This window comes from Ixodes scapularis, unplaced genomic scaffold (assembly GCF_016920785.2).
Source record: "Ixodes scapularis isolate PalLabHiFi unplaced genomic scaffold, ASM1692078v2 PGA_scaffold6__148_contigs__length_123643588, whole genome shotgun sequence".
Classification (NCBI taxonomy): domain Eukaryota; kingdom Metazoa; phylum Arthropoda; class Arachnida; order Ixodida; family Ixodidae; genus Ixodes; species Ixodes scapularis.
The window spans coordinates 114,601,406-114,625,141 of NW_024609881.1; the positions used below are offsets into that span (position 1 = coordinate 114,601,406).

A 23,736-nucleotide genomic window follows, 5' to 3' on the forward strand; every position below is an offset into this window, starting at 1 on the left:
CCCTTTAAAGTTGTTTCTGTCAGTATTGTATTCAATGTGTGTGTATCCGGTGCACACGGCGCTCTGGTGGTAACATCATGGTCCCCCACTGCGCATGCGCGGCGACCCCCACCGTCTTCACGGCTTCCGTGACGAAGCATCTGGGTTGCTGTGCTTTTCTTTGTGTTCTATCTTTGAGGCGCGTCCACTTTGACCTTGAGCAGCGCGTGCTTGATGACTTTTTTTGGCCATCTTTTAGCACAATGCCGCCGCCTTTTCGCGTAACGGGACATATAGGGCTTTCGCCTTAATAAGTATCCAGTTGCCACTGTGCGATGCATCAGAGACTAATGAAATGGCTAGTGGCACTGATGCTCGGCCATCGGGCGTGTTTCATAGCAACATGGGTGATGGGGAAGAGTTTGGCCAATGAGCAGCTCGCTTGTCTCATGAAGTGTAAGCATACTGATTGTGAGGGTGTCTTGTTTACTGCCCTGCAGCAATTGGGATTTAAGCCTAACCAAGCCATGAAGTTGGTGACTGTTTCAACACCAAGTGGTGGCACCACCACGGTGGTCACGAGGATGCCCCCTCAGGTAACACCTTGCAAACGCCCTCTCCGGTGTAAAGCCTTCGGTTTGCACCGTTTGATGGTTCTGGTGGCAGAGCCCTGTTTGCACCCTTTGGCTGTTTCGGTGGTGGTGGTGATGGCGGTGCTGTCTCTTGTCTGCTTGGGTCTTGGGGCTTTGTTATATCGTAAAATGCTTTGAAATGGTAACCCCCAATCCTAAAATTTTGTCTGTGTTCGTCTGTCCGTCTGTGCATATTCCATTAACTTGCTCGTTCTGGAGTTTCGCTGACCTTGGCTTTTGTGCTTCAGTGCTTGAGGCAGGTTGCCAGTGCGCTTAGCACAATATCTTGGCATGCATTTCGATCTTTTGGAGCTGGATTGTCTTGGCTTTGTTTCTTGGGATTAGCCAGCTGTGTGGCCCATACTTTAACTTGGAAAGCTATGTTGTGTGGCGAGTGCCGTTTGAAACTTCGCTTGATTCTTGGCTGGAATTAGCTTCAGGTTTCCCATTAATGCTTGCTGGTGCATGTGTATCTTTCCATATTTTGTTTGTTGTTGCTTGGCTTGAACAGGGAGTCATTTCTTTCAGCCCGGTTTCCGCAGTCAGCTTTCTCTAAAAGCTGACTGCGCCTCTTGCTTTGCAAATGTGCTTTGGCATGAGTTTGTGTTTGGGTGTCTTGCATGGTAGCTGTTGGTGTTGAGCTTGCACCCATGTTTTGCGTTTTCCATTTGCACAGGCTATTTTTTGTTCATTGGCATCTCCATGTACCTTACTGTGTTTGTGGATGCACTTTTAGTAGCTTTATTGTCTGTCGCGTATTATCGACGGTAGTTTACCTTTTACACTTTTACGCATTTCGCTGCAATGCCTGGATTTAACTGGCAGCGCAATCTCTCAATGCACTTGCGTGATGATAAAACACGGAACTGCTGCAGGGGTAAGAACAAACATTTTTCTGTCGTAAATCTCACGTTTAAACGTAAATCAGTTTCAAACTTTTTTTTTTTTTTAGCATTCTAATTTTGCTGCAATTTACGAAACCATATTTGCACGAATATAACGCGACCATGAATATAACGCGAGGGCAGGTTTTGATGACCTCAAAAAGAAAAAAAAAAATATTATTACTATTATAACGCAAGCCTAGGCCGCATAAATTTACTGCACTCGGGCGCATAGCAGAAGTGAAAAGGCCATGAAAATCAAAGACATTTCAGTTTATGTTTTGACTGGACTCATCCTCACTGCTCAGGTCCTTCCGTTTGCAATCCACTTGGCCACATCTCAGATATGCAGCAGCACCAGGGCGCTGCTTGTCTGGTAGTTCCTTTTTCATGATCGGCATTACAGCCCACTAGCATAGCAAGGTACACCCGCCGGCAATATGAAGGTGAACACCTTACCTGGTTTCTTGCCTGTTTTACGGCTCCCTGAATCTATATTAACTCTCAGCGTCTCAAATGGTAGGTGGCTTGGGGTCTAAACTTTGCGTTCTAGCCCTCTTCTGGAACAGAGCTTGTTCCAAAACTTGCAGGAGCGTCAAAAACAAGAAGAGGGCTGTTCACCTTCATATCGCTCACGGGCGTACAAAGCAGAAGCACCAATGCACAAACACCAGACCACTCCGGAGCAGAAACTGAAAAAATGTGCAGGCAGAAAAAGGACTGCTGGGTCATTCTTGTTCTGGTCCCTCCACATAAACAAACACCTCTTGCTGCACGACTGCGTAAACAGTAGCCACAGGTAATCTCGGCTTGGCTTGTGTTGACTTGACACTGCTTGAATTGGCCAGTGCCCGCATTCCGGCGTGGCGGGCTGCATTTCTGCGGCCTGCTCTTTTCCCAGCCGATCCCCTGCATTGAGCCGGAGGGATGACTCTCTCCAGACTCGCATCCCTGAAAGCTGAACTCGAGAAAAAACAAAAAAGAAAAAAAACTCGTCATATTTGTGCAAATATGGTATCGGAAAGTAAAAACACTCGGAAGTTCGTCACGACAAGCGGTACTTAACCACCGTCATTTAAAAACGTGCCCTTTTGAAAAGAGCTCGTAAGCCCCGCTCCGAGGTGGAAAGCCCTCCGCCTGCTTACGCCGGTCGCGGGACAGCCGAGCCGAAGGTAGTGCCACGTCGCCCGGCAGGCGTCTTTGGACTCGCGCGTTTGGCGTCGGGGCCTCAGGGTTGCGGCCGTTAGTTGCAGGTGGCCAGCCCCAGCACGCCCACGAGCATGCCCGTACCCGTCCAGCTGATCGCCAACACCGGAACTCCTTCTCAACAGGTGAGCGTCGCCCACACTACGACCGGCTGCTTTCGTAACGCAGCATTTCGTTGACTGCGGTGCATGTCGACGGCGAACTAGAGTGTTTCATCTTTGTCGCGTGCTCTCTTCGTTTGTGTTTGGACGGTGGGAAAGAAGTGACCGGTTTGTACGAAGCACCGACTTGAGTAAGGCACCCGACGAGATTCGTCCCATCGAGGGGCCTTCTTGCAGAGTAGAGCGTTTTCCAGTAGGTAGTTTCAACGCCGATGAAACAAACGCCGAAAAAGAACCCGCATCCAATTCGTTGGTCGAATCGTGCAGACGTCTCGTATGCAGGGGCCTCGTGTCGTCCGCTTGGGGAGCGCGTCTTTAACTATCGGTCGTCGGAAAGCCACCATTAGAATAGCAGAGGTGGGGTACGCTCTGGCAAGAGGGATTAGAGTGGTGAGGCTGGATTTCGGAGAGGGTCTATTGGCTGTGTCCGATGCGGGGAAAGTCTGGAATGGTCTGGAAATATTTGGAGGGTCGGGAAGGAAAAAATTTGTTTATGTGCGTTAGTTTGGTGGTGGCAGTGGACCAGTGTGTGTATGCAAAAGCTCTGAAGACTGTGTGTAGGGATTGAAACTCCAGCGTGCCATATGCTTTGTGGGAGAAACGCCTCAGTGTCTAGCAGGTATCACTGTGGGGCGTCAAGAATTCCGAAAAAGATTACTCTTTAATTTGTGGCACAAACAGTTTCCTTGGGCAGTGTTTGCATTCCTCAACTATTTTGACAAAAAAAAAAAGTATCAGTAGTACTTGGTTTTGGCGCGGTAGTCGCACATTTTTGCGTGTGGTCTGTTCATTTTCAGACATCCCAGAAAGACAGACTACGAAGATTTCTTAATATTACTTGTAATGAATGCCACGCAGCAGCTTTAAATGCAAATTTTTTTTCGTTTTTACATCGAGAAAAGGATTATTTTTTAGAGATAGTTGGCAAGGACAGTCAAAACTGTGCGCCTAGAAATGCCATTTTGAAGTGCCGTGCGTTTCTCCGTTAAACTGTCGATTGATCATGTCAGCATTTTTTTTTCTCTTTCGAACGTGGGGGCGGTTTTTTGCTGCTGACTTAAGATTTCGGTGGCAACGGACTCTCGGCGGCAAGGCATCTTTGCATCGGATTGCACCTGCCTGCGTGTGTGTCTTGATGTTAATTTGCGTTTCATGATTGGCTCTTTGGCATTTGCATCGGCTAATCCCGCATTCTTGTTTGCTGCGTAGAGGTAATGATACGTTCGGGACTTTCCACGTTCTGTGCCTCAGGGGGCTTTTGCGTTGTTTGTTTTTAGCTGGCCAAACTAAGCTCATTTTTGGAATGTTCGTGCTTTAGTCTTCTCGGCACGCTATTCATTATCTCTAAATTCAAAATAGCTAGTATATAGAAAACTGAAAGAAATGAAAAATTGCGTCAAGACCAACGTTTGAATTTTCTCGCGGTCCAGCGGGACGACATTGCCTGTTGTACAGCCTGCAACGAGTCGAGCAGGCCGTCTAAAAATTAGAAACACAGTATTTCGAGGTTCGTTCTTTTTAACATGTTTTTTTTTTAGCATTAATAATGCACCATCAAACTTCTTGTAATCAGTAGGTAACAAGTTGTACTGCTCCCGTGTTACAACATTTCGCGTCGCATTTTGAGAGAGCCTCTCGGACCAAGCTCGAAAATGCAATAACTTTACGGAAAATAATTATTGCGACTCGTGATTGTTCAGACGTGTCTAATAATGCGCCGAACCTATTTCGAGGCGAATATGCGGCTAGCGAAATTTCGCCGGAGCTCCCCTTCTAAGCTGTCGGCGCTCGTAGCTTACGGGGGCTTTCTCACGGGGCTCATCGAACGTTGCTCCTCCCAGGTGAAGTCGGTGTCGCTGCCGAGTGGCACCGCAACAAGCGGCACGGTGGTCCGCACGGTCGCGGTGGTGTCTTCGGCGTCGTCCACCCCATCCACGGTGTCCCAGACGGTCAAGTTCATCGACCTCACGCAGGAGGAAGAGGGACACGCCAAAGTCATCTCGAGTCAGTGGTCACTCTTTCTTTGCCGTGCAATAACCCCTCGAGCTCCGAGCGTGGTTCCGGTTTCCCTTTTCCCCCTGCCTCTCTCAATGGGGTAGTCTCCCCTAGGTGCACCAACAGTCTCTAATTATTCACAAAACAAAGAAGCCTCCATGTACTAACGTGCTATGGCATGATAGAACTTGTATCAAAAGTATAATTTTTATGTGAAGCCTCTTAAACTCGCACTGCATGCATCTCCAAGCCTGCCTTATCTTTCAGCAGCATGCGGACGTCGAGTGACTTTTTGCCCATTGTGCCCTTCGTAAATAAATATTCGACCCAGGGCGTGACACACCGTTACCAAAGGCAGAACTTGCGCTCGGCGTGCGAGGGGAAAAATAAAAAACCTTGCTCGAGTCAATCGTTGACGTAGCACTCCCGTGTAATGCATGCCCCGCGGCGGCCCCTGCTACACGACGTTTTAGAAAGTCTAGCGCTACGTCCTCGTGTAGGAGGTGACGAGCGAGGGCACTTGCACGCGTGGTGGGAGAGTTTAGGATGCAAGGGGGAAAAGAATGATACTTTGCTTCGCCTTAAAGGGGCCCTCCGGGGCGTTCTGCGATGGTCTATTTATGGCGGTAACTCAATTTGCAGGCCCTAAGGATCCTAAAAATCATAAAATTACGGTCATGCGCGGCGGATTCCCCTACTAAAATTGCTATCAAAGTCCCCGGCACGCCCCCCTTTCTGAGATGCCCCCGGAAAACGGGAGGGGCATCTCTTTACGCGTCAGCCAATAGCAAGCCAAGGATCCCGGCGTCACTGCGCGTCACCAGCGCCGCCGACCGCCGACCCGCGGAGGAATCTCTCGAACACGCGCAGACCGTCGTCAAGGAACCCGGACTTTGTGCTCGGCAGTCGTCGTTCGTCGCACCGCACCGTCGCGCTGCTACGCGTCCCACAGATGACAAGGAAAAGTTTGACTCGTTGATGTGGAAGGATCGCAAAGCTGGCTTCGGAGTCGGGATCCACGGGAAGAAGGAATATGTGTCCCGCAAACGCATGCCTGCAGAAGCCCCGGGAAGCAGACGAGCTGACGCGCCGACGCATCACCCCCTAGCAACAAGCTTGCGGGGAGAAAACATAGTTCGCTGGTTTTGGAGCGATAATTGCGGACTGTGTTTCCCGCACCACAATCAGTTTACGTTTTTCTCAAACTCTAATTTACAACAAGCTTAAAAAATGTTGCAATAATAACGTTCGCATTCACCGCGGGACGCAGCATTTCCATTGGTCAAGTTTTAGCGATGGGCAGGGAATGGGGGATTGTCTTCCAAGAGAAAATTGTCCCGATATATTTCTTCTGCCATCTGCTTAATAAACGGTTTTGTAATCTGGAACTTTGTATATATATTAACTTGCACCTACTACGCAATATAACAATATAAACAGACGATCGCAGAAAGCTCCGGAGGGCCCCTTTAAAGGGCCACTAAAGGACCTTCTTCGATAGTCTTTTTAGGGCCATAACTCAATCTATGGGCTCCAAGCATCCTAAAAAAAAAATGTTACCTCATGCTGGTCGAGTTCTCTTATTAAGATCGGTATCAAAAGATCAACACTAGAGGGAGTCATCCCTCTGGTGTCCGCGACGGTTCTCTGGTAATCTATCTTGGGACATTGATTTTAATAGAGGAATCGGGCAGGCATGAATGTAATGTTCGATTTTTTTAGTTGGGAGTCCATAGATTGAGCTACGACCACAAATAGACTTTGGTGGAAAGCCGCTACGAGCTGGCAGGACCAATAGAACGGCATCAAAAGTGCGCCAACATGATGTTCGTCGTGTTTTTTTACGTGTTCTATCATCGCCGAACCAGTCGTGTACAGGGAAGGCCCGGTGACTCGCACATTTGGCGGTGTTCGACTGGCCCCGTTGTTGAAACGCGGTAAAGCGTATCTTTCGAAAATAATGGGGAGGCGCACAATGGCAGAGCCAAGCTGGACTGCACTAGTGCGAGGGATGCAGACTTGTCCTTCGGAGACGCCACATACCTTGACACTTGCAACGTCGAGGTGCAAGACGCAGGCCCAGTTTCCCCGTGCAACGTCACTGCTAGACCCAATGAACGAGCCACGCTTAGAGCAGGAGCTCTCAAACGAGGATCCGCGGACATACTGGAGTCCGAGAAGCCATTTTTGGGGCACCCAGTTTCCCCCCCCTCTTTTCTTAAAAATGGAGGGGTTTTTTTTTTTTTGCTAGACTGGACTAGGTGGACTACGACCCGTTATTAAGAGTACTGTCATTACCATCTATGCACCCATTCATCCCTTTTACTTGGTGCTTCTCCCTTCTCCTGTCTATAACGGTAAAGGATGCTTTTTCCATACTGCAATTACTTGTCTTATTTTATATCCTTCCTTTCTCCTGCTGGCACGAAGTCCCCCATCACTTTAGCAGGTCCCCGACACATCTACGCTCGAAAACCACTGGCTTAGAGTACCGACGCTTCCTTCTCCGATCGTCGTGTGGGCGCCGCCATCTTGGTGCCCGGTACGGAGCGGGTGCAATTGGCAGCCGTTGCAGTTCGAAAACGGAACTCGCTAAGCTTCGGGCGCTGTGTCGGGAAGCTCAGGCTACATCGCTTTGCTCAGGCGCGGACCGTTTCAATGTTTCTGGAGGACGGAAAGCCGTCTCTCGCGATTACAGTTAAATCTTTGGATAACTGGTTACCGCCATTTTGAGCACCGAGATGGCCGGGGTGTCGTTACCACGAGGCGTTGGTTATTTTGTGCCTCCAGTCGCCGCGAAACGAAGCAGAATACATTCTTTGCGACGAAGTTTTGCAAACAAAGTTTCTACGCAAACAAAGTTTTTACGCCTTTACTTTCTTTTTTTATTATTATTATTCTTTTGCAGTGCCTGCCATGTCGATGGCCGGAAACACCGTGCAGAAGATCTCAATGCCGTCGTCGGCCATTCCTGTGCTGAGCGCCGCTCCGACGTCGCTCGTTCAGGTGAGGACTCTGGAATGCCACGTCTTTGAAAAGCTGCCGAGCTCGAGAGCTTAGCTTTGCCGTTGCCAGGCAACGGGAATGTGGAGGTAGCCGAGTTTGTGGTTGGCTTGCCAGCACGACGCCGATGTTACGCGACACTGCATCGTGACGTGTCGTTTTGTCAGTCACGTGATGCGACAATATGTGACTCGGCGAGGTGGGACAGCATTGCTTGACCCCGTGACGTCACTTGACCTGACGCTATGCCACCCCGAAGGAACCGGCCATGTTACCACGGTTCCGTGGCACCATGTTGTCACCAACAGACGGGGAACGGCAGGGCGTGTTTTTCGCATAGGTGGCCTCCGGCACGTGTTAGTAAACAAACGTGCGTCTTGACAAGCTGTTTACGGCGCCATGACTGACCGACACACTGAGAGCGTTGTACGGCGTTGAGGTCGCATATAAAGCTTACAAAGGCCCAGATTAAATCGACACAAGAAAGACGCCTGGGGCTCAAACCTGGTTCGGTGGCAGTCAAATTCCTAGGCTACCGGACTGCGTAGCAAGACTGCCCTGGAAGGGTAAACAATTTTATTTGAATGCAAACAAGCCAACAATACTAAACTGAAACTAATTTTCATAAAAATTGTAAAAAATTAAAGATGTGATATTTTGTGCTTTCTTGTCTTTTTCGGCGCAATCGAGCTCTTCTGTCTCCGCAGGTGACCCCTTCGGCCAGCCAGCCGGTGCTGCGGGCGGCGACGGCGGTGTCGTCGGGGGTGGTGACGCAGGCGGGCGGCAGCTTCCGGCTGACGCCGTCGATGATGGCGCAGCCGAGGGTGACGTACCTGGTGCCCAGCCTGCCGCCCGGGATGGTAGTGACTCCCAAGGAGTCTGGGCCCCGGATCATCTCGGGAACGCCAGGTTCAGGCACCGCCATGCCCATGCAGACGATCCTACTACGCATGGCCTCGCCGCAGGGTGGCTTCACCACAGGTGCGTTGGGCCGGAGAAATCCTGGTAGGGTGCGCGACGGTAGCCTTCTGTGCAGGGCAAAAAAACTGCACCTTCCGTGCCCAAACAAAGAACGAATCTGACAACCGTGTTTCGACAGCGTAAGGTCGATCTGCCCGTGAAATGCGGCAGATGCCGGTTTACGCCGTAGACAAATTCAGCCAGCGCTAGCCCGGTGTTTTTCAACGTGTGCCTGTGGTGATATTCGACCGTAAGCCAGTGCAGTAGAACCTCTTTGATACATTGTTGAAGAAACCGATAGAAGAAAAAAAAGGTATTACCTGGAAAAAACATACAATCCAAACTTACCATTTTTAAGCACAGACACACACACACAAGAAGAAAAAAAAAACAATAGTTCAAAAACAAGCAGTGCTGCGATGGTGTCGCGAAGAACGAAACGAGCCTACACGGCACAGGAAAAATGGTGAAATGGGTGGCGCAGGTTGGGGTATAACGCAAAACCAAAGCTGCCAAAGCAAAGGGAAAACTTGATAAAGCAACTGGAGCTGAACCAACGCAAAGAAACAAAGAAATGCCAGATTCGTTCATTTACTACCACCGCTACTACTCGCTCGTACGACCTAGTCTAGAGTTAGTCTTGTGCACTTTTGCAATCGGTTTTTTCAACCGTCCAAACAATGCCTCGGAATGCTTGCTAGAGTTTTCGAGAGTGACCCGTAATGACGCGTCTACTTTGGAAACGCTTGAAAAGCCATAGGCAATGTACTGCTCCGGTGTAGACGACTGAAGTGAACATGCGCCCGCAGGGGCGAAGCTTGATCGGTACACTGCTGTATTTGGGCTTGGATTTTTACGCTGCTGCTTCGGTTGCTTGTTACGACAGCATTCGTGCCACTTTCACCAGCAGTAGCACTGGACAAAATCGGGTCATTGATTAATTTGTTCTATCCAATTTTCACTAAGATTTGTTTACAAATTTAAAATCGCTCGCTGAGAAACGCATCCCGTTTTTTGCACATTAGGGTCCCCAAAATTAAGCATACATACGGTAGTAATGCATACCAAGTGTATGCGCAGAGAAACCGAGGAGAAAACGAGAGGCGCAGGCACGTCAAAGAGCCGAGCTGTGATTTGAACGATTAGTCGAATGCGTTAGAATGCAAGAGCCCAGTGTTGGACGAGTTCAGTGGAGACGCAGGCATTTAGCTTTAGGTCTACCCACTAACGAATGATTCGTGGGTAGACTTCTCTTCTTCTCGTCAGTTTCTCGGCGTTCTGACGTCCCCGCGCTTTTGTGTCCTCCTCTCCTTCAGTTTCTCGGCGCATAGCTCATTTTTTAGGATGCTAAAGTGTCGCCGACTTCGTGGATTTGGGACTTCAATCGCAAGGGGATCTCGCACGTTTCGCTTCGACCTGGTGAACACACACGCATTTAGTTGAAACAACTCCGGAAGCCAGCCACTGCTTCTTCCTCCGAGTTGAGAAAATGTTTGTTTACTGGTTTACAAAATTAAGAAAGGAACCAACTGGGAACTATTAAGAGACCAGCAGTCGCAGACCACTGTGGAACCAAGAGGATACATGGAGACGCTTTCACTTGAGTGTTTATTACACGTGCGAGAGGTTCTCGAATTTCGCTTCCCGTTTGCAATTTGATGAGACATTCCTTTCTCAGTTTTAGTTTATCCAAACATAATAAAAAAAATACACCCTATTTGCCGTGGTGGACGGAATTCTATTTTCGTCATCCAGCTTTTTGTACTGGGGAACAGCACACTACTACTATCCCAGTGCTTCGACACCTCAGCACAAAAAGTGTTTGTTAGCACGACTATGTGTGCCACGGTTTCAAGTTTTGGTAAAATGTCTTGTTACAAGTATCACCTCACCAAACGAACACAACGCGTGAAACAGGATTTGCTGCGCGTTACCCGAACAGCACGTGAAGCGAGCTGAGGAGCCGAGGAATCCAAGATCTGCGCGATCTGTCCCAGTCTGTGGTACCTGTGACATCTGAAACGATGATGATGAGTTTGTTTTTGCCGCCAACAGGCATTTAAATACAAAAGTTAGGGTTACACTAAACATAGAAAAAAAAAAATCTAAGGTTGGATGAATCCCTATACTTTATCGTATTCATCTAACTAGGCGTACAATAATTGTGACTGAGAAAACTTGCAAGGTACAAATCAAAGCAGACAGTCTTTTATCGTTGCGGGCGTGGCGTAGCTGGTAAGGTGAAGGAATCGGGTGTCCAAACGCTGCTCGACCCGGTTCTTTCTTTTAATGATTTTCTGCCCCACTGAAGAGTTCCAGCTCTTTCTCGACTGTCGGATTCTGGTTCGGAACGTTCCTGAACGAATGCCCGTACTGTAGCAGCAGCAATTAGCTGCTTCGAGACTGTTGTCCTTCCATGTCCGACGCACAATGACGGTGCCTCTCTGTTTTCAGTTTGTAGGCACTAGCTGGCCTCATTAAATGTTTAATTTCGGTTTTGCATTTGTCCGTCATTTTTCATCAATATTGGCACCGTGGTGCCAATTCACCCTTTGACGGTCTAGCTTTTTTCGCGGAAGATGTTTCCTGGTGGTCAGGATATGTTTCCAAAGGAACGGTATAAAGAAAGGGTCGGCGCACAGAATTTTTTTCTTAATTATCTAGTGGGAGCATGTGCAGTGCTGGCAAGCTGTTTCGGTTTAGAAGTTTCAAATTCGTGTCGTTGTGTCCCGGAGGTAGCCTAGCTAAAATCGGGCGAAAATGAAGAGTAGGCTTGCTTATAAAGCGCAATTTTAAAAAAAATGTTTGAAAAATGCTAGATTCAAATTTTGTGACCTCCAAACTTGCGATTGCGGCGAGTGGCGACGAGCTGAAGGCAACTGTCCTTCCCAGTCGGCAACGTTCGCTTAACTCCCGCCATTTTTGAAAAAAAAAAATAGCGGGGCATGCCAAAAATGTGGGTGGGTTATCTCTCGAGACATTGCGGCAATTGCCGCCGTACTTCCGTGGCAACAGCCGTCAACGACCCGCACAAATGGGCTCCCTCCCGCAGTCCCAGGCAACGCCATCACCATGGGCAGCCTGACCCCGATGCCCGGCGGGCCCGGCGGCCCCGGCACCACCATGATGGTCCAGGCGCCGGCGGGATCCCAGGTTCGCATGATCCGGGCTCCGCCCCCGCTGAGCCTCCCGCGCGGCGGCACCACCCTCACCCTCCCGCCGGGCACCACCCTCGTGCGGGGTCCCCCCAACCAGGGGGGCGGGGTCACCCTTGTGGGCGGGACCCCCGTGGGCGGAGTCTCGGGCGGTCCCGCCTCCTCCTCCACGACGACGGTGCGGGTGCCCGTGCCCGTGCCGGTCTCGAAACCCGCGGGAGTGGCGGAGACCACCCGGGGCTCGCCGGTGGTGCCGGTGGGCGCCGCCATTGCGGTGCCGGCCGGCACGTCTGTGCTGGGGAAGGTGGACACGCCCGCGTCGGCCACGGCCCCGCCTCCGGTCGCCAAGGTGAGTGCAGGCTCTTCTACGTCGTTACTTTTTTGCTTAACGAGGCGATAACCCGGTTAATTTTTAAAGGGGCCCTGCAATCATATTTAAGCGTCTACCTTTTTTGCGGTTTCCACGTCTCTTGGGGTCCGGGCAAGCCAGCGGGCACGGAGAGAGTAACTAAATATCAGTGTGTCATATTTTAACCGGACGACGTGGAAACCACCTCCACCGACGAGGGCGGCCCGCGGTACCGAAAGCGTGCAAAACGTGACGTGTTTGGTCCTAGGCTTACTACTGGTCAGAGCCGCTAAAAGCTTTTTTGTAGTCGAAATACAAAATATAACTGGCGCGACCCGTTTCAATTATTTATAAAAGAAGTTTTTGTTCAGTATTTTAGATTAGAAAAGAAACAAATGCAGTTTATAAAGTACGGAAACAAGAAAAGACCCGTCGACATACTCGCCACCAAGCGGCGGAAAAAACGGCGCATACTAGAAATAACTAGTGGGATGAGGCTACGACGAACGGCCAGCGTAGAAAAGCCCCGGATGTACGCGGCGGCGCTGCGGTCGTACACCGGCTCAACGATCCGACCGGTTCCGAGCGTTCCGAAGGCCTTCGGCGCGGGCCCTGCTGGCGATTTGGCCATTTGGCGGCATAGCAGCGCGAAGTGGCTCCCGTTCTGAACTGATCTTTACCCCGTGTTTGCTGTCGTCTGTGGCCAATGAAGTATTATGCCGAAATAGTCTTTAATCGCGCAGCAAATGCAATGCCGAGCCGCCCCGGCCGCCCGCTTCATAGAGCCTATCCAACATATGCTTTAGTGGCGCCCTCTCGAGCCGTTGACCCGGAGTGCGGCAACCGTGAACGCTCGATGAGCTCACTACCCCTCCTCTAGTTCATGGCCACTCAAGCCAGGACCTACTACGTCATGAAGGAGGTTATTTTTTGCTTGTTTTTGTAATTCTAATTCGCCTATAACTTTTAAAATAATGCGAAATTTGAGAAAAGAAAAGTTTTATTAAGTTACTACGTTCAGTGCGCTCAGGTTCGGTGCAAAATGAAACCAGTCAAAAAGTCATTGCAGGGCCCCTTTAAGAGAAGGAATGAGTAACGTTGTGTAGTGCTGGAGGATCTGCGACGCAAGTACAGTCCAATCCACTTATAACGATACCACATATAACGATGTACCGCTTATAACAATCAGTTTCTAGAGCTTCTAGACTGGAAATAATCAATTTCTTGTCCAGATACAACGATAATCAGTTTTAACGATTGAAATTTTGGGTTTTCTCATGATCGTTATAAGTGGTATCTACTTCATCCAATTTAGTTTTCGCCCCGACTCCTGCCTGTGATTTGTGAGGCGAAAAACCGCCAGGTAGACCGTAACAAGATGTGCACAATGTATGTCGGTACTGCCGCAGTTATCCCCGAACGAAGACAATTAAGAAAATGGGTATTACTAAGGACGAGATTTGGAGTGGCTACTGCTTCGTAAGAATGACACATTCAGAGCGACGAGAAAACAATGCGTTACTTCGAGCCAAGGCAACTTGTTCCTTTCGAATCGCGGTAAGGAGCAACATATTTACTTTTCGAGTTAGTAACTGCATTTTCTCGGACTAATGCCTGGGGTCAGGGATGTGGTCCGCAAGCAGTCGTGCAAACGAGGAGGGCTCCGCGTAAATGGGGGTTAATTTTTCGAGCGACGACTTTGTGTGGGAACCCTTCGCGGACCTTGCTCGCTCGCGTAGGACGCGCCGTACCGAGGCCACGGGAGAGACAGTCGGCAGTGGGGCAAAGCTGTCGGTTTGACGTCGCGGCCCTTGCCACGAGAAGCGAAGTGCCACGTGTTGTCGCACTTCACAACATCGCGTCGCGTGAATCGTGGCACCGGCGCCATCTATTGGAGCACTTTCTATCCGCATAAGTATTCACGTTTTGTATGCATCGTCGTTTTACCGTGGGCTTCGAATGGCTCTGCCGACATTGGAAGCGACAGTTTCTCGTGGATGGTGCATAGGCTCCATCCATCAAATGCCGCGAAAACCTTTCGGACCAGTTGTGCGCAGATCGGAGATGCTCCGGGCCCACCGAATAAACGGCGTTGGCACGTCCTCTCGTCGCTAGAGCGTCCTCAAGTGGTTGCTATGCGCCCTGTCACACTCAAACATGGAATTGTGCCGTCATGTTTTTTTTTTTTCCTAGTCGCTGAAGTTGCACGTTTGTTTTTCCGCGCCAGCACCCGGCCCCGTTGCCGCCCACCGCGCGGTACCTCGACGATCCCAAGAAGAAGAGGCTGCCTCCAAAGCCGGCGCTCAAGATCACCAAGGCCGCCAGCGGTGAGATATGTCGCGGGGTTTTTCCGGGGAGTCGTCGTTGTTTCCCCCAGTTCTCCCTTCCATTCTTTACACTCACTTGCGGCTAAGGCGTTTGTAGGTTGACAAAAGGGCGGCGACAAGACAGGTCGAGTGTAACAAACGTTGCCTCTCCAGGGCCAGGCGTGGTAACCGGTGATTGAGGTTCACACCATTCCACGCGTCGTCCACGTTCGGAAACCGGATTTCGAGTTTCCGTCACGAAGAGGCACGCAATGCGTGCCCTTCTGAAGTCCTAGAGTTAAATGCATTCTTTGCGCGTCTCTTCTCATCTTTAGCCGCGGTCGTTTCCGTGGCGCAAGCCAGTTGCTGTACGCGTGCGCTTGGCGTTCGACGTGTTGTCGGAGTATGGTTCGGGCTAGGGCCTCAGTTTTATTCAGGGTAATCGTCTATGACATGTTGATCTAACCTAGGAAGTGACTCTCGACTGTTTAATTGATACTCTGCCAAATATGCAAATTGCTTTTTCTTTTTTAATATATTCAGTTATATATGAAAGCGAGACCATCGTGAGAAGCCTTCACGGATAATTTTTGGCGTTAAATTGCAGCGCAGCATCCAAAGCCATAGCGCGCCAACAACGAGATAGGAGTCTTTACAGCATATATAGTGCAGTGGTTTCATTTTTCGCTAAATCATAAGCAAGCCATACGGTTTGCATTGGAAGCAAGGAGCGAACGATTCTCGCGCCGTAGAGCCGCACGACGGCGCGAGCCGAGAAATTGGCACGGGTCGCACGTCCGTCCATCTCCGTACAACCGACCGGACGCCGTCGCGGAACAGCCCACGAACTCGTCGACCAATCACAGCGAAGGAGAACAAGGAGGTGCACATGGACCAAGTCCTCGAGCAGTGGCAGGCGTACCTCAACACGGGGGACGGCGACAAGAAGAGCAACGGAGCCGGGAGCGGCGTCAAACGGCGTAACGCAACGACTGCGGCGGCGGCAGCGACGCCGCCCGTGGAAGAGGACGGCAGCACACCAAGACCGGCGCGTCGCCTGCGACTGCCCTACCACACGCTGCGACCTCTACGTCTGGCCTGCCTCTGCCGCCTGGGGACTTGCCGCTACGACAAGCTGTCTGCTGCCTTCAAGGAGCGTCTGCACGCGGAGTTTGGGCGACTGCGGCCCGAAAGGCAGCTGCGCCTGCTGGTAGCGAGGATGTACTCGGAGGGCCTGGTGCGCTCCAAGGTCCCCAGCAAGGGCAGGTGCAAGTGGATGTACTGGATGCCTGCGTGCGAGGTGGGGCGGTCCAAGGAGAGGGTGTGCAAGGCGGGTTTCATGGCGGTGCACGGCATCTCGGAGAAGCGGGTGCGGGACGTGCAGCGTGAGTGGCGCCCCCTTCCTCCACTATCGTTTATGTATGTTTGTGCGCGTGGCGTGGGGATGGCAGTGTTTGCGTGTGCACGCTTTGTGCGTGGCACACGACCGATGCCTCAGAGTTTGCGCTTGCACGTTGACGACGGTCGGTTGCGGGTTTAGAATGGCGGAGCAAGCCTCTCTTGCGAAGCCCTCCCCTCTTTCCACCTTAGCAGAAGGAATGCTAGAGAGGAGGAAATCGCACATTGTTGGAAGCAGAAAGCTTTTGTGCAAGAGGCTTCTTGTCACCTCCTTATGTTGCAATATTCGATAGACTCTCATTATTTCCAGTTCCACGAAGCTACGAATTATTGTTTGAATTACCAGAAATTCTTCTAAATTTGACGCGAGAGAAAATTATGATTTGCTGTACGGATGGCTAAACCTGCGAAGCAGATATTTGACGAGTTCTTCTAATGAGCAGGTATGCCACACGTGAAACATTAGTGAAATGTATGACGTAACCTTATTCGTTCCTCAACAAGGTTGTTTATTGTGGACTGTTAGCGCATGACGCTTAAAAAATTAAGTCTGTTCATCCGACAAAAAAGTTGTCTACGAAAGCGGGCACTGTTCGGCAGCTTCCGTAGCAACTTGTGCAGGTGCTGCGACGTAGACCTATGCCACGTCACGGCGTCCGCGTAAGTTGCTGTAGAAACTGCCGCGAGGCGCCCGTTTTCATCGCTCGTGCGTCCCCTGCTTTAGCCCCGTAGAGTGCGCTTCTCGCCGAGCACCAATGCACTGCGGACAAGCAACACCCCCGGAAGCGAGCTTTGTGGGTGTTGCTTCTCTGCAGTGCATCGGCGTTTGGAAAGAAGTGCACTCCCAATGGGGGCCGCGAGAACATAAAGCATCAATTGCACGAAAATGCAGTTCGAACTAGGCGGATTACAAGTACATTCAGAACATAGGGGGACAACCAAGATTTTTAGATTTGTTGGGAGTTAATTGGAAGTATGAAATCTCGGTTCTAATTATCGCGAGCCTACTCTGCTGTTTCTAACGTGTTTGCCAGTGCAGCTTCAGCCGTTTGTGGTGACTAGCTTGCTTCCGTTTGCGTTCATGTGCATAGCGTGTCAATGTATGTGCGGTGCTTGAATGAGAGTTTTTGTGCTTACACTTTTCGTACATAGTGTGCAGCACGTCACCCTTTCTTGCTTCCATCACCAAAATTTTGGATATTCTCGGTTGCGGAGCTTCCTGTTGATGCTGTACAACAGCAGGCGACAGACAGTGTTAGACGTTGCAAGGCCAATAAGGTATTTTTGTCCGCTAGCGGACTTTGTGTGTACGGAGAGCGAGTCGTCGGCTCCCTGCACAGGGGGTGCCGGTGACGTCAGAACGACGACGATTTCTGATTGGCTTTGATTGTAGGAAAGGGGGTAGACCTCAAAGCAAGCTGCTTGAGGTCTACCCACTATCCTTCGACCAGAGCCAATCACAGCTTGGCGTTTAGACATCAATATAATCCCTGCAAAAGAAGCGGACAAACTTGCGCTCCGCATAAATACCATAGATTAGCGGCTCTTTGCTTTGAGAGCGACTGGAACGCACATTTATGCATTTTCGGGGGGCTAGGGGCAACTCGGTATGATCTTATTTAAGCATATTAGGTACAGTTGCCGGGGGTTTTACTTGCCATGGAAGGAAGCATGTCCTTGAAACGTGTTCGACACCTACAACAACGCAGCTTAAATGTATTATGTACTCACTTCCGTCACGGACGATACTCTAAAATATTTTGCAAGCCGTTTGTCACTGTCGTAGGAGCGATGGAGGGTGATTGGGGATCATAATTGCTCCTAATCTGGAACATGATCCCTCTTGCAAGGGACACACAAGGGGATTTCCCCTTTCGCGTCAGAGTTTCACAATTGAGTTAATCTCAACATTTGGCCATGCGGCCTATCTGCAGTTCTGTTTGTTGGCACGACTATGGTGCTTTTCACCGTACGTGCGGGCGAAGCGGAAGGTCTAAAGCTTCGTACGCCGCACACTCGTTTCAGTGAGATTGTTGCTTGAGGCAACGCGCATGTTTCCATAGCTTTAGATTTGCCGGCGCGCACGGCGAAACAAAGTTTGGCGGGGCATGGTAGCAGTAACCAACCAATCTCTTTTCTTTTTGTTCGTCCCTTGCCTCACGTCAGTGCTGTGGATGCGGCTACGGCGCACCCGCGGATCGACGCCTACCGGCGAAGAGTCCGAGCTGGAGAACGAGTCGTACCTGGCCGAACTAGTCGAGGTGGAGGACAAGGAGTTGAAGTCGAAGCTGAAGTCGAAGCCAATTACCGTCCGCCGGCCCCATCCGCGGCGCAAGATCCTCCGCGAGACGAGCAGCGAGGACAGCAGCCGGGACGCCGAAGACGAATACGACGGAGACAACAGCGGCCCGGATGCGGCCACGATTCAGCGGGTGTACCAGCGAAGCGAAGAGGCTCGCAGGAAGGTTTACCAGCGAGCCGCGGGTGCGAAGGGTCGTGCGGCTACAAGCGCCGCGGTAAAGAGGGAAGCCGACGAGACACAGAGCGGCGAAGAGACGGAAGCCACCGACGGCTACGGAGAGCGTGTTGTGGCCGGCGGCGGTGGCAATGACGACGACACCGATGACGAAGAGGAAGCGCCTTTCATGGACATCAGCGCATTTGAGCCCATCTGTTCGTTGGAGGAGGACTCGGAAAACCTCGTGTTGTCGCTTCCGCGCGGTGAGTGGAGGGGCTTGCCTTTCTCATTGCGTTTTTGTTCGTACGGGGTCGTTAATTCGAGGCCGGGATGACTTGTGTTTTCGGGTAATTAATTCTAACATAATCCGAGCACTTTGTTGGCTAGATGTTGTTTCGATTTACTTGCAAGGTGCCTAATTCGTGCACAAAGTTTGCATCGTACCGCTGTGCGGTTAGAGCTGTTGTAATAGTTTGAGTTGTATAGCTTATCGTGATCTTTTGTGACTGTCTAAGCCGGGGGTTTCAAACACACGGCCGGCAACCCTTTGGGAAGCGGCTCGCAATCATCCTGTGGCTGCGAGCCCCCTTCCCATGCCTCGTGCGCCACGTGCGCCATAAATAATAGCTGCTAAGCTACAAGCGCAAGTTCTTTGCCCAAGGGGACACCTTGGATGCTTGAACCCTCGCTCAACAGAAAAAACTGCCAAAGATAAGGCTATGAGCTCGGGCTTCTAGCCGTCAGATGGTATCTTTAAAATGACTATTTCCTTATAACGCTGCTATACAAATCGTCAGGAAAGCAAAATCTGCCCTATGAAGATATATTTTTATATGCCCGTTGAGTCTAGTCAGTTTTGCGACGGCAGGCACGGTGTGCTTCCTCTCGCTCTATTAAAAACTGCCAGTACTGCGGTGTGGTGGTGTTTTAAATCTTCTCATACCACCAGGCATGAGAAGTTGTTGTGTATGCAAATGAAACTTAAAGATGGCAAAACGGTGAGCTTACAAAAAGCAGAAAGAGCAAGGTTCCTTTTTAGGAAATCTCTGGGGTGTCGCTGGGGCACTCGGCTGCTTTGCAGTGTGAAACACCTCTACTGTTTGTTTACATTTTTTGTCCCAGGATATCAAAGTATTGCACCTCTCCCATCGGCCCTCGTCCTTTCAGTGTTGGGCTATCCGGCCCCCGCACTCGAATGAGTTTGAGACCCCTGGTTTAAACAGTAACCTACCGACAGGTCCGATTGTCACGTGCAGAAGAGAATTGTGTTCTTTACCATGAATGGCCCAATCATTTATGGTCGATCAAAGCTTGCACTTTTTGGTTTGGTGACGTCTCTCATGATGCCCATTGTCCTATGTAGCTCTGTATTTTGTTCCGACCAGTGTCTTCTTCTGCCAACTCTTATCTGTCGGTGTTTGGGAAAGTATCAATTCTTTAAACTTGAAATCGTTTGCTTCTTGCATATATAAAGAGTGAGCATGCTAGATGGTTTTAACTCCACGTGGTTCGATAGATGAGCCGCATGTTCCCTGCGATACGGAGTGAATGCAATGTTACTTTATGCAGCGGTGCTTTTTTTGTACTATCGCAGAAAACGGTTGTGCCCCTTTAAAGCGATGATAATTTGTTACGTACTAAACTCTCACGAGGACCAAAATTGAGACTTCAATAACCTTGCGAGAAATAATTATTTTGGACTAATATTTTGGTTTCCAGCTCAGATATGTTTGTTGGTGGTTCTAGGGAATTTCGAGGCAAACCGGGGACCATGAATAAAAACGCCGGGTACCCCTCTAGAGTCTAACCTCCCGTATGTCCTCGTCTTTCTTTTTTCTAAGGAGTCTTCAATACCGACGCACCGTCCACCAGCCAAGACAACGACACGTGAGGTTTGGTCGCTCCTCGCAACCGACCTCGGCAGCCATAGCTCCGCACGAAAGGTACCTGTGACCGCCCGAATGCACGTCACGCACCTCGGTGGGAGAAGCGACCGAAAAGGAGACGGCCACCAGAAAGAACGAAAGACAATGCTTCCTCAGTTGTTTGCTCCTTTTCTTTTCATTTCATTTTTTTTTCTCGCGCGAAGTCGTTGTGCCACGATACCTCAGAGCACTGAGTTGCGACGTCGCTGCATCCGATTTTCGGCGGCGGCAGTTCGGGTCGGCGCGATCGCGGCATCCAAGGAACGTGTTGCGAAGGCACCGGAACGCTTCAGAATGTCGTCTACCTTTTTACGGTGTTCTTGTCAAAAGCGAAACGCCACGAAAAAGGGCTTTGGACAAATCTGGAGAAGGGGACTCGCGGAAACCTCCCTTCGAACACGGACACCCGTCGCCGCCACACACAACACGCCTGGCCCTGGGAGAGAGAAAGCGTTGCTTAGTTTCGCCACGGCAAAGGTTGGGAAGCGACGGCCGTCGCGACATGCTGCAGTGACTCATCGGCTGGTGACTCAGTGGTCTGAGGCATCGGCACACGCTTCGTGCACCTCTCCGGTTTTTTTTAAATTTTTTATTGTAACAGTCGTTCCCTCCCCCCTGCTCTAGCCCTCTTGGAGGCAGTCATTTAGGCGTCTCCTGCTTTGTGGTGGGCGCTACTTTTTGGTCTCTTCTTGTGTTTTTTTTTTTTTTTTTCCTTCACCTCCCAGGGTTTTTGTTTGGTTTCGTTGTTTTAAGCGGGAGGCGTGGTTGTGGTCACTGTAGCATGTTGCTGGCGGCTTCGCTTGCGCCGGCTCTGTACCGGCCTGCGCCGTGTTGTCCGGGGGATTGCAGTCGCTTTCTCTTCTGCTGCTCCTCTTTCCTGCACTCTGTCTGTCCCGTCGAATTTGCTGCCTTTTGCTGCCGGGAGATTGTGTGATGTCGGGGTTTTTGACAACTGTATGGGTGCGTCCGCTCGTCCCTGCGGTTTGGTGGGGTCAGCTGGAAATGTAATTGGGCTTACAAGTTGGTACGTCCTGTGGCTCGAAACTTAAACCACACAAATACCTTTCATATTACGATGCAACATGAGAATTCGTCGCGGGTAAAACCAACTGTCATGTGCGAGACCAACTGTCGTGCGATGCCCGGAAATTGTACCGGTAGGTAATTCGAGGGAGAGAAATTATATAAATTTTAACTCGGCAGTGTAAAACCAGCTTGCAACAAATCCCACGGATTGCCGATTTTGTTTAGATCTCTAAGATTTGTTGCTGGTACATCTTCCCTGAATGATTGCAGCACAATACGTCGGACTAGAAACAAGCTAGTCGCACGGAACCGAGTAGGACGGAGAGAGACAAGACCGGGTTTTAAGCCTCTTGCGGCAGCGTAGGACGTGCTCTTCAGCAGCACTTCAGGTCCTACGCCATCGCAAGAGACTTAAAAAACGGTCTTGTCTCTCCAGGTTTTACTCGGTTGCAAGTGTGTGAACGGCGCTTTACTAACATCACTCCAAAGCCGCTCCCTGACTTAATACCTGTAGCACTTACTAATGAACAGACCTGCAGTTGCCAGCCGGCGACGCTGGAGAATTTTAGCGTTAAAGCGACAAGCGGTTTCGTTCGTGCCAGGTCATGAACGAGCTCTAAACTTGCATTGCATCGACGCCGCAGCCGTTCTAAACTCGCACAGTACTTTGGGGGAGCGCCTCGGACTGCTTGACGCCGTTTTGCTTCGTCCTTCGCGGAGCAGGCCTGGTTCTGTCCTGGAACATGACCTTCAACTCGCTGTATGCCGAGATCCAGACGTACCAGCTGTACGCCTACCAGGAGACCGGTGGCCCCCCGGCCACCTCGCACTGGAAGAAAGTGGGCGACGTGCGGGCGCTGCCCCTGCCCATGGCATGCACGCTGACTCAGTTCGTGGAAGGACACAAGTACCACTTCGCCGTGCGTGCCGTGGACATCCACAACAGGCTCGGGCCCTTCAGCGAACCTTCCAGCATCCTGCTCAAGTAAAGACGCCAACAGGACGCTCTTCAGCGGCCCGCATCGCTGTCCCGGTGCGTCGTCGCTTCCGTGAGGCGAAGCACGCCTCGATGCATCTCCGCTGGAGGGCAAGGAACTACTCCTCCCTAGGTTCATCATTCCCGGAGATTGAGACTTTGTTGCCATCAGCGCTGTGCGAGGCGAGCCAGTTGCTATCATCCGTGGCTTGCTCGGTACATATCTGTGTAGCGCCGTGACGACAAGTTTAGGGGACCGCGCCTTATCGTATCATCATTTAAGACAGTGATCTGCGTCCATTTGATCGTCATCCCTCCAGGACTAGTGTGCCGCCACTCAACTTCCCGGCTATCCCCTCGGGTGGTCTTTTGGGAATGTTACAACTGCTTGTTCAAGTTAGGTGCCCTGGAAAGACTGAAATGGGTTTTTCATCTTGAGAGTCATGCTTGTCTTTTTCTTGTAGTAGGTAAGGTACTGGATTGCTGTGCAACACCAGTTGGTGCAGTTTCCCGTGGCAGACTGCAGAACTTTGCTGGTGTCCGTACGGCCTATGGACCACTTTTCCTCATTCATCCTGGGAAGGAACGACACCATCGTCATTGATTTAAAAGCGTGTTCCCATTCCTACGTCGACTCGCGGCCTTTGGCGTTGTGCTGTCGCCGGAGCATCCCTACATGGACATCCTTCACGTGTGCTGTAGCACAGTGTGGAAATGTAGAAGTGCTTCACGGAGGCCCTGCTGACTCTTTGCTCGGGATTTGCGGAGGCCCCGGTGTCAGCATCTAAAAATATCGAGAATGCAATACCGTAGATTTTCTCGTATGACTAAGGTAGGGAGGGAAGGATAGGAGCTATTTGGGCCGAAACATGGGGACACTTGTTTCTTTGCGTGTGTTTTGGCAGGGCTTACTTTTGTTTGTGAAAGAGGAGAGCTGGCATGTTCTCACTGGAGGAACAGGGATTTCTGTGCCTTCTCCACTTTCAAGGACTTCTGCAATTAGGAGGGGTCAAGTTTTGCACTTTGTGGAGTTTCACATTTTTGGTTGCTCTTGTTTAGATTCTTCAATAAACCAGGTGTGTGAATATGTTTTTCTGGGTGCTGAAAGTTTTTTTGTTTGTTTTCTTGCTTTGTAAGTAAGTGCTTCGTTTAATGTGAGCCTGCTGTGCAATCTTAGATTTCACAACCATCTAGCAGTTCCAATGTTTTTTTGCTTTTGCCAGCAAAATCCTTAAGCTTCATTAAAAAAAAATGTTCAAGATAGAAAATGCATTATTTTAATGTCTTCAAAAAATTTACTAATAAAGTTTGGCACCTTTGATT

General features: G+C 50.4%; 1 protein-coding gene across 2 annotated transcripts in view; it reads left to right on the forward strand.

The window, feature by feature from the left end:
• The window catches only part of LOC8043008 (activating transcription factor 7-interacting protein 1), a 34,422-nt gene extending 10,918 nt beyond the window's left edge, over window positions 1–23,504 (forward strand). Inside the window, exons 6-16 of one of the 2 annotated variants that reach the window (XM_029970991.4) lie at window positions 480–575; window positions 2,743–2,826; window positions 4,704–4,866; window positions 7,766–7,863; window positions 8,568–8,841; window positions 11,873–12,324; window positions 14,552–14,651; window positions 15,497–16,015; window positions 18,195–18,749; window positions 20,328–20,429; window positions 22,161–22,291. In XM_029970991.4, the coding sequence (XP_029826851.4) occupies window positions 480–575; window positions 2,743–2,826; window positions 4,704–4,866; window positions 7,766–7,863; window positions 8,568–8,841; window positions 11,873–12,324; window positions 14,552–14,651; window positions 15,497–16,015; window positions 18,195–18,749; window positions 20,328–20,377 (2,391 nt within the window). In that variant the 3' untranslated portion in view covers window positions 20,378–20,429; window positions 22,161–22,291. Of the gene's footprint in view, window positions 1–479; window positions 576–2,742; window positions 2,827–4,703; window positions 4,867–7,765; window positions 7,864–8,567; window positions 8,842–11,872; window positions 12,325–14,551; window positions 14,652–15,496; window positions 16,016–18,194; window positions 18,750–20,327; window positions 20,430–22,160 lie in introns of both variants that reach the window. The other variant, XM_029970992.4, reaches the window with a different exon arrangement.
• Window positions 23,505–23,736: the final 232 nt, after the last annotated feature.